The 9530-nt window shown below is 39.8% G+C and overlaps 3 protein-coding genes across 3 annotated transcripts; all 3 read right to left on the reverse strand.

Moving 5' to 3' along the window:
* Positions 1-547: 547 nt before the first annotated feature.
* Positions 548-2075, reverse strand: LOC110054337 (ras-related protein Ral-A-like). The gene is made up of 2 exons (XM_020760723.2): positions 1860-2075; positions 548-1635 (listed from the first exon to the last, which is right to left on the reverse strand). The coding sequence occupies exons 1-2, from the start codon at positions 1962-1964 to the stop codon at positions 1144-1146; spliced, it is 597 nt and encodes a 198-aa protein (XP_020616382.1). The 5' UTR covers positions 1965-2075; the 3' UTR covers positions 548-1143.
* Positions 2076-4086: 2011 nt separating this feature from the next.
* On the reverse strand, positions 4087-6367 carry LOC110054256 (CCA tRNA nucleotidyltransferase 1, mitochondrial-like). The gene is made up of 2 exons (XM_020760623.2): positions 5389-6367; positions 4087-4880 (listed from the first exon to the last, which is right to left on the reverse strand). Exons 1-2 carry the CDS (start codon positions 6230-6232, stop codon positions 4363-4365), a joined length of 1362 nt encoding a protein of 453 aa, XP_020616282.2. The 5' UTR covers positions 6233-6367; the 3' UTR covers positions 4087-4362.
* A 55-nt stretch (positions 6368-6422) lies between these two features.
* LOC110054416 (uncharacterized) lies at positions 6423-8762 on the reverse strand. The gene has a single exon (XM_020760811.2). The coding sequence runs from the start codon at positions 8727-8729 to the stop codon at positions 7116-7118; it is 1614 nt and encodes a 537-aa protein (XP_020616470.1). The 5' UTR covers positions 8730-8762; the 3' UTR covers positions 6423-7115.
* Between the last annotated feature and the right edge of the window lie 768 nt (positions 8763-9530).

Raw genomic sequence — 9530 nt, forward strand, 5'->3', positions numbered from 1 at the left:
AACCGCATATTAGGAAAAATAGGGACTGTGTACCCCTGACAAATGCAGTGGCACCACCTTTGGGGTTTTAAGTTTGATATATAAACAACAGAATTAAAGATAAATCAGATAACACTTTTTACACTAAAAATAGACCTTATGCAAAAGTGCTAGTGGCAAGGCTGTCTGTAGAACGTCTCAAGTTTTTCAACCGTCTCTTTATACAAACGGACTAGCCATGAGCCTTTGTGTACTATGCTTGCACCCAGTTCTCTGTTCCGAGTCGGCAAAATATTATTTTATGTCAATACCAATTATCACAAATTACATTTTCCTGCACTCCACTTCAGTGTAGACAATAGCAGCAGGATGATGTTGGTGAAGACATTTTCATAAATGTCTTGTACTTTGGTCCACCCTGACTTTGACCTGGTGCCATTGTTCATTGAGATGGAACTCCAAACGTCACTCAAAATGATCTGTTTTTCCTACACTTATAGCAATCAGCTCTTTCACCTTGTGAACGAAGCCCAGAGTTGAAACTACAAAGAAACAACGGACCCCTGCATTGTGATTGTAATATTGGTTTATTTCAACAGGACGTTAGCCGAATGCAAGTGGTCAATCTCACTGACGTTAAAAAACTAAAATGTCACAAGTTCAATAACTACATGCCCTCACAGAAATAACACTCCATGAGCAAAATATAGGGCAATAACCTTTGAAATTCAAGTCCACTGATTAATATTTACAATGTCTGACTGTTATTTATAAACACTTTCAATACACCAGGAATTACCTTGCACTCCTTAGCACAATATCCAATTTCTCCTTAGTGACTCCAACACATTTTGTAAAGGTTAAATCTGAGAATTTAATGATCTGTCAAGACAGTCAAGGTAGAAATCAGATCTTTATCACTTGTGAATATAAGGATTTTTTCCCAAGTAAATCTAGTTAAATTTACAGGGTTTAACGTTTTCAATATAATACCGAAAACTAAAAGTTCTCTGGCCATGCTCGAAATCTGCTCATATACTTGACTAGTTCAAAATGGTAAATCACTTTCACGTAGTCAAAAAAGAATTTCCGCAACAATTTAATCATACAGGTAATAAGGGCGGGACTAAGTTTTACAAAATTCGAACACAAATTCGTACAAATTTACAAGATCACACACTTCTTTTTCTTCTTTCCCGGTTTTTGTTTGACCGGTTTTAAGCCATCTTCTTTTCGTAATTTAATTTCCCTCATGAGATCAAAGAAGACTTTGTCAACGTTCGCTTTCGTTTTAGCTGACGTTTCGACACATGCTACGTTCCATTCCTTTGCTTTTCCTTGAGCTTCATCGGCTGTAACCTGCCGTTTGTCTTCTAAATCAGCCTTGTTTCCTACCAACAAGAAAGGGATATTTTCATCGTCACCCTTCACTCGAAGGATCTGCTCTCTGAATTCCGATGTTGCTTCAAAAGATTCCGGTTCAGTGATTGAGAACACGCACAGAAATCCCTCGCCGCTTCGGAAATAATTGTCGCGTATCGCGGCGTAATCTTCTTGCCCAGCTGTGTCCAAAATATCGATCTGGCACTCTTCACCGTCTAGAACAACCTTCTTACGATAACTATCGGCTTTTGTAGGTTCGTAGTCTTCTACAAACTGGAATCAACAATGATAAAATCAAACACTTCAGTTAGTTTATAAACAAACCTGATGAACTACCCACCTGCACAACTCTCTAAAAATGCGGACATTATCATCTTTTTACACGATCTTCATTGTTATAAAGCTTATAACCTTAAAGGTAAGCTTATGTTTACGTATAAAGTAAACTACTAGATAGCGAGAAAACGGTTTTCTTGAAGCGGTTTATTAATACGCACCTCGTCATACATAAACTGTAAAGTCAGGGCTGATTTACCAACCCCACCGCTTCCCACCATAATCACTTTATGTAAACCTAATTGCTTTTCCTTGGCATTCGACATCTTGGCAGTCTGTTTGCCGTTTGAAGTCGTCTAAATCTTCGAGAACATACACCGATCAAGCAGCTTACCTTCCTGAAGGTTCAGCCCCACACATTGAGCAACCGCGCCTAAAATCTGTATGCGTGACGTCGTGGGGAATGAAATCTAATCACGTGACAGAGATGTCATGACTATTTGGAGTCTACCAATATATAAAGTAAAGGTCCGGTAATACGGGCAACATTTTTCTTCAACTTGTCTCGCAACATTGCTGCATTGCAAGTTGAACCACATTGTTGAGCGTATTACCACGCCTGTGACCAACTTGTCTCGCAGTAAAATACAGTGTTGCAAGTCTGCAGAATTCTACAGGTATAATTGGTCAATCGTGTGTAAATAAAGATGGCGCCTTCTTTAATATATTAAATTTAGCATTTCGACGAAGTTCCACTTCGACTTCTGGCTGTCATTTTTTTCTTAATTTTCCGTGCTAGCGAAGTTCTCTCAGTATGAAGCTCAGTGCCGGTTTCAGGTAGCTGGGCGAAAAGTGGTATTTTTGCGACAGTTCTTCTAAGTCTTTTGCCTTTTTTCCTGCTTATTTTGAAGGGACAAACGAGGTGTCCCAAAGACTATGATAGCGCTAGATGTCTTTGTAAAGGGCAGCTTTATGACTTTCCGAGAGTTGCTGGTCTACTTCGAATTCACGCTCGTCTTCACCGTCCGCCATGTTTTTTTTTACTTGCCGCGTTGCCACGCTTCGCGACAGCCAATCACAAGCGTTGATTTCAACTTTGTTGCGAGGCAAGTCGTAGCTTGAGTGGTAATACGAGCAGCAAAACTAAAATTTGTTGTAGAAAGTAGAACTCGAGTCTACTTTGCGCAACATGTTGCCTCAACTTGCAACACTGTATTTTGCTGCGAGACAAGTTGGTCACAAACGTGGTAATACGCGCAACAATGTGTTTCAACTTGCGATGCAACAATGCTGCGAGACAAGTTGATGAAAAATGTTGCCCGTACTACCGCACCTATAATTTCCATTCAACCAAAAATTCGGGAACTTTCAAAACAGAGGCAAATGTTCACGAAATTTCCTTGAAAAATTTCCAGAAATCCAAAAATTGTTAAATTTTCAAACGGCAAACCATTCAACCAAAAATTCTGGAAATTATACGAGGGCTATCAAATGGAACAGAAATTCCTAGCGAATTTTTTTTTTTAAGACCCCCGGGTATAGGTTGCAAAGTAGCCCTCTTTTGGGGAATTTCTGGAAAATGCTGTTCCACTCGCCTGTAGAAATAAGCTGACATAAAAAAAAAAAAAATTGATTTAGAGACCTTCCTCCCATGCATATCGTAAAATCCCACGTTACAGCCCTGTGTTTATGTAAATTGGTAAGTGGTTTAAGGTGAGCTTATAAACAGGGGGGACCTTATATCCCAAGGGCATATAAGCGGAATAAAAAAATGTTTCCAAACGATGAGATAATATGTATCTGAGAAACAAATTAAAGCTAACATACCATTATATTTAGAGCTGTTACCCTATTACCCTATTACCCTATTAGCCTGTAACTTTCGATTAAAAATTTGATATTTGTAAAGAAATGCAAAAGGAACGCACTTATACATTAGATGGGCTTATATCTGGGGGGGGAGGGCTTATTGGTTAACTGGGGGGGCTTTAACATGGGATTTTACGGTTCACCATTTTCAGCACCGGTATGAACAACCAAAACAAGACAAAGAAAATTCATTATCACATTTTAAATAATGTCATGCTGGTCAATCATTTAATTTGAATCTTTTTTTTATACGATCTTGCCTCAGCAATAATAAATATGGATTCAAACCTTTAAACACCGCACACATATAAGAATACATTAACTCTCAGCAACAACTTTAAAGTCGCCTCATCAAGGAAAGTGCACCTTGGATAATTTAGCTTTTTTTTTACGTTTGTCGTAAAATTCATTTGGCAATCCTTCTCAATCCTTCTTTGTAATAGTGCTTCTTTTTTTCATCTTACTATAAACTGTTAAGAAGCTTTTACTTTTTCATTTCCCAGGCTTAATTTGAAGCAAAAAACTGCACCATGATACTCTGCATATATGAAGACCTTTCATAAACAGATGAAGAACACAGGCATTCAATCCTTTTTTATTTCAGGCATTCAATACTTGTGAAAAAAAGCTTAACTGTATAAATATTTGAAATACATGCAGTGTAATGGTGTTTAGTATATCCTGATCAAGCAAGTTCTTAGGATACTGTATAAACAATTTTATACCTGCAAGTGGAAAAGTATTTCACAATGCCACATTTCTGCCACTGTATGGTCAAAATTCTATTTATGAAATCAACACTTAAAAACTACCATTTTACATTTCCAAGTGTTGCACTCAAGCTAAACAACAATCTTAGCCATCTTTAAATGTTTTAACTTTTCCTAATAAATCAGTTTCACTGGCAGTAAAGTAACTATCCTTCCAAACTTCTTTGAGTTTTCCAAGCATTTTTCCAAACTCTGGCCCTGGCTTGACTCCAAGCTTCTTCAAGTGCCCTCCAGTGATTGGAAATTCTGGAATGCACCATGCTTTGATTTCCTGTGCATGTTCATGTCTTCCTTGATAATGCAAGAGTTCCACTACATGGCTTTTTAGAAGATTCTTTGCTTGTGTATTTGGTGCCGAGACTATCATGTCCTGATACGGCTTGAGAACATGCTCATGAGTTTTTGGCTGTCTGTGCTCAGTTGTAAACTTCCCCAGCGCTTTCTTGGCATTAGAAAGCTTCCAACATTTGGCAAGTTCTTCAGCTTCTGCAGCAGTCTTGACAAGGGAGCATAGCAAAGTTTCAGGTTGGAGTGGACGGATCTTATGTTCATTCCAGGCTCTGGTCAACTCTTGCATGCTTTCTTCACAATAACCAGGGAGACCTACAAATAAAATAAGATCTATGTTCAAGATATTGACTGAAAATTATCATCTGGTGTGTAAAAGGTACACTAAGGTAAAGTTTACATAAGCCATAAACGTTTAAAGTATCCAAGTTTCTTCAGCATTGAGAGACTTGGAGTATTTCTACTCCCCCCTTGATGTGATGCTGCAAAACTTCAGGGTTTCCCCAAACATTAATAAAATTGCCAGAAATCATGTCTACACAAGAGTGACGAGAGACACTGTGAGAGTAAACTGTTTTGCCAAAAACATGATGCAGTGACGCCGTCCCAATGAAACCCTGCAACCCGAGAAAGGGGAGGGGAGAGGGGGGGGCAGGGTTGAACAAATTAAACAAATTGATTGAACAAATCTTAAAAGCAGGCCCATAATACAGTTTACATTTCACGGAAAAAGAAATGCAAATTAAATCCCTTTCATATAAGTAGTTCACATGTATATGATGTCATTGATGTTGATGGTGTGAAATTTTAATGAATCACTCACCAATGGACTGAGAAACATTCAGCTCATACATTCGGCGCAAAAGATCAGGCGTGTGATTTCCAGTCAAAATTTTTGAAACTTCCATCCAAATTCGTTCCACAGAAATCTGCCTTAATCCATCAGAGCATTCTCGAATAACATTTAAAGTTGTTTGGTCGTGATTGTCCGCTTCCGAAGCTATTCTACCATAGAAACGAAAATATCTCAAAATTCTCAAGTAATCCTCCTGTATTCTTGACCTTGAATCACCAACAAATCTCACGCGATGATTGAACAAATCTTCTCGTCCACCAAAATAATCGTACAAGCTGCCGTCCAGCCCCAAACTCATGGCATTGAATGTGAGGTCTCGCCTTTCTGCATCCAGCTTCCAATCGTGAGTAAATTGCACTTTTGCATGTCTCCCATCAGTTTCAGTGTCAATTCGCAAAGTCGTCACTTCGAAATCTTGTTTATTGACATGAACTGTGATTGTTCCGTGTTGTAAGCCCGTTTCTATGTAGTGTATCTTATGCTGCTTGAACAGTTCAATCATTTCCGACGGCGTTGCATTTGTACCAAGGTCCACATCTTTTGGTGGTATCCCCAAAAGAATATCGCGCACCGCCCCTCCAACTATTCTTATGTCAAATCCTTGCTTTTGGAACGGTTTTGTAACGGTAAAGAGCTCTGGAGTTAGGACACTTTTGAATTCGAGCGAGTCCAGTTTGTCAACTGCACTGGTAGACATGTTTCCACGAATCGGCTGAAAAGTGTGCCCCGAAATAAACGGCGATTGCTTTAAACTGTTTCTTCTTAGCAGCAATCGCAGACAAAATGTCGTTTTGGACACGGTAACAAACATGAAACTGTTTTAGTTTCACCAGATTACCCTCCTTTTGACCACGCTCGCCCAATCGGCCATTTTTTAATAATGCCGCTGAGATTTCAAATAGTACTTCAAGTATGCTTCATGAACGTTGTCGGGTCAAATATCGAGCCAACGCGCATTGCGATTCCGCCGCTCTCGGGCCTAATCGATTCGTGCAGCAGTATCACATAAATGAATACTTTAATCATTAAACAGCTAATAATGGTTCCACACTTACAAGATCAGTGCTCTTTGCCTTGGCGTGCAGTTAGTTGTGGCGCAGCGCGAAAATTGGCGCACGAAGAAATGGGAGAGTAACAGGGCGCGGGGAGGCCTCTTTCCTGTTTCGCTCCACCGTTTTTTGCGCTGCGCCCCAATTAACCGAACACCTGGAAGAGGCTATGCCCTTACCACCTTATTTTCAATTTAACTTGGTCAGATCTAACTACTTATTTACTTAATCCTAGAAAAACAAACAGACAAGTAAAGGAAGAACGCGAGTGAATTAATGATTTAATACAAATCAGTCACAACTATCGGCTCAAATTTTCACACCACTCAGAAATACTGGCAAAATTTATGACCGCAAAACACCAAAATCACCGATTTCACTGTCATGCAAAAAGTCTCTCGACCATCCCCGTTGCCCTTTTGTTCTCGTAAGACTTCGCAGTAGATAACTAAACCCGAAAAATACCACACAATTGAAACTTGAAATAGCCAGAAAAGAAAATGACAGAATTACAACGGCGACTTTTGTCCATAGTCTATTGTTTATCGATCACTGACAAGTAACATCACTGATCTATGGAGTCCTTCTGTCAGATAAGTTCCGTCAATTTACAAACCCATCAAGTCTATAACAAGCTCGCTGCATTCAAAACCTGTAAGACAGGAGTTTTAAACAAGGCAAAGTGTCCTGATAGCAGACTACTGCATGGCCATCACTGTTGATTCCGATGCTTACAGGAGACTCATCCAAAACGATCTTTCCAACAAAGGCGCCATCGCAGGTATTAAAACAATGAACACAGTCCGTTCCTGGGTCTGCAATCAAGATATTTCCTGTGCCGTGATCAATCGCTATTCCTCGAGGACATTCCAGATCTTCACCAATTTCCCGCTGATACACGCCTTTGGCATCAAAAACTTTGACTACTCCATCATCTCGATCGCAAACGAAGAACTCTTTATTGTAGGACAATGCCTTTCTGGGACAAAGAAGATGTCCTTTTCCAAAAACAAGATCGCTGTTTTGTTGGGTAGATTGGATATCAATGACCGCAACACAGCTCTCATCCAGCGCTTCTGACGTAACAATGAGATGACGGCCATCATTTGAGGTGGAGACACTCGAGAAGTTCACTTTGGAAAACTGGGAATGGATGCTGTGGTACAGACTTGAATAGAACATCGGAGAAAACCTCCCATTCAGGCGGCGATAAGCCAAAAGACGGTTGTGAGAGCGATTCACGACAATAACACCATCAAGATATTGATCATGCAGAAAGGCAACGTCGTATAAATCGCCAAATTTCACGCCAAACGATCGAAGATAATTACCACTTTGTGTTAAAATGTGGACTCGATTGGACTCGTCATCAAGAACTGCCATTTCTCCCTTCTGGGTAGATAACGCGACCGTGTACGGGTTAAAGGATGTTTCGCCAATATCGTCAGCTGTGATGGTTTTCAAGACAGTGATTTTAGCCTTATGCTTTGTCGTTAAACATGCTTCGCTTTCCTTTCTCACCTTTCCGAACCACTCTTTCATCAGTCGCTGTTCAAGATCCTCGTTCGGAAAGAAATCCAGATCGAACGCGCGGGAACCTTTGAAGGGCTTCACCTCAAAATGGCAGCTTGCTTCCAGCATCCGGATGATAGCCTCTTTGGATTGAACCTTCTTGAAGTTGTTTGGTTCGCTGAGCAATTCCTCTGCTTGTTTCATAGACAGCTCTAACCTTTTCAGCAACTGGCTAATTTCATTAACGGGATCTCTATCGGCATATTTCTTCACAAAATCGTTTACCTCTGAAATCATAAGGTCTTCTTGTGACTTGATCAACTTTGTAATCGTCCTTGCCTTTTCTTTAATGGTGCGCTTCAAGGCTTCGCCTTTAACTTCAACTGCAGAACCTTGCCCAGGCTTCAAAGAGTTTCGCAGTGTCTCCATCTTTTCTTTGCTTCTTTCTAAAGCCCTCATAATTTCCTTTTCGGCTCGCGGGACAGAGGCTTTCTCCAGCAGTCGTTTGATCATAGTATTGGTTGGTATTGCAGATATTCCTTCAGGAGGAATAGCAACTTTTTCTCGGCAGATAGGGCAGTTGACATATTTGCGGCTAGTCGATCTCGTTTTAACGATGTCCTCTAAGCAGCTTTTGCAAATATTATGGGCACATTTTGGGAGACATTTGGGTTCCTTAAAATCCTCGAAGCAAACCGGACAGGACAATTCATCTAACAGTGAATCGTTAAACAGACAGGACGACATGACGAATATCTTCCCTTTGACTGATCAACAACACTGAACACGAAACACTAAACAAAAAATGCTAATGAGTGTTGCCTTAGTTTCTATACAAAATTCTCGCGCACTTTATCACATTTTTTGACATGCAGTTCTTTTACTTGATTGGTCAATTAGCAACCTTCATCGAGATCTAGCAGTAAAAGAGTAAAAATATTCGTTACAAATGAATTCGGCTAACGAGAAGGCGTTAGTTAACACATTCTTTTTTACAACATGACATTGTCAGTTAAGAGAGAAGTGACATCGATCCAAGTTGAAGGTCAACAGCAATTGAATGCGTGCAGGAATATAAGCTCCACACCTTGCAATGTTACACTAGAGCTTATCACCCAGCTATGCTCAAAATGCCACAGTGCAAATAACACGCTAAATGATCGATTGCAGCCACATTCTTTACATTTGCACAAAACGTTTTGCTGTTTGAACCTTTTCTGGCGATGAACTAATCAAAGCCATTTCCGAATGCTTATTACCTCTTTTTTAAAACGAGTCCTGGCACTCAACCTTTCTTATGGAAATGAGTTTGATTTCAAGACAACGAACATGCAAGAAAAACTCATTTCAATATGAAGGGTTGTGCACCAAGACTCATTCAGAAACAGTGGGAACAGTAACTTGGGAATGACTCATTAGAGACTGCAGCCGTACAAATGAAGAAAATTAAGCCTTTTGAAGAAGAATTGGACTTAATTAAGTTTGCAACAACGTTTAGAAACCAACAAAAGAAACCAATTGCTTAAATTGCTTAAATTGGAAAATTTA

The sequence above is a fragment of the Orbicella faveolata genome, unplaced genomic scaffold, assembly GCF_042242905.1.
Source record: "Orbicella faveolata isolate gen_17 unplaced genomic scaffold, um_ofav_v1 contig_13, whole genome shotgun sequence".
Lineage (NCBI taxonomy): Eukaryota > Metazoa > Cnidaria > Anthozoa > Scleractinia > Merulinidae > Orbicella > Orbicella faveolata.

Coding starts and splice junctions, on each gene's coding strand:
- LOC110054337 (XM_020760723.2), bottom strand. CDS start 1,964: ATGTCGAATGCCAAGGAAAAGCAATTAGGTTTACATAAAGTGATTATG. Junction 1,636..1,859: donor TACAGTTTATGTATGACGAG/GTGCGTATTAAT, acceptor TGTTGATTCCAG/TTTGTAGAAGACTACGAACC.
- LOC110054256 (XM_020760623.2), bottom strand. CDS start 6,232: ATGTTTGTTACCGTGTCCAAAACGACATTTTGTCTGCGATTGCTGCTA. Junction 4,881..5,388: donor GAATGTTTCTCAGTCCATTG/GTGAGTGATTCA, acceptor TTTTATTTGTAG/GTCTCCCTGGTTATTGTGAA.
- LOC110054416 (XM_020760811.2), bottom strand. CDS start 8,729: ATGTCGTCCTGTCTGTTTAACGATTCACTGTTAGATGAATTGTCCTGT.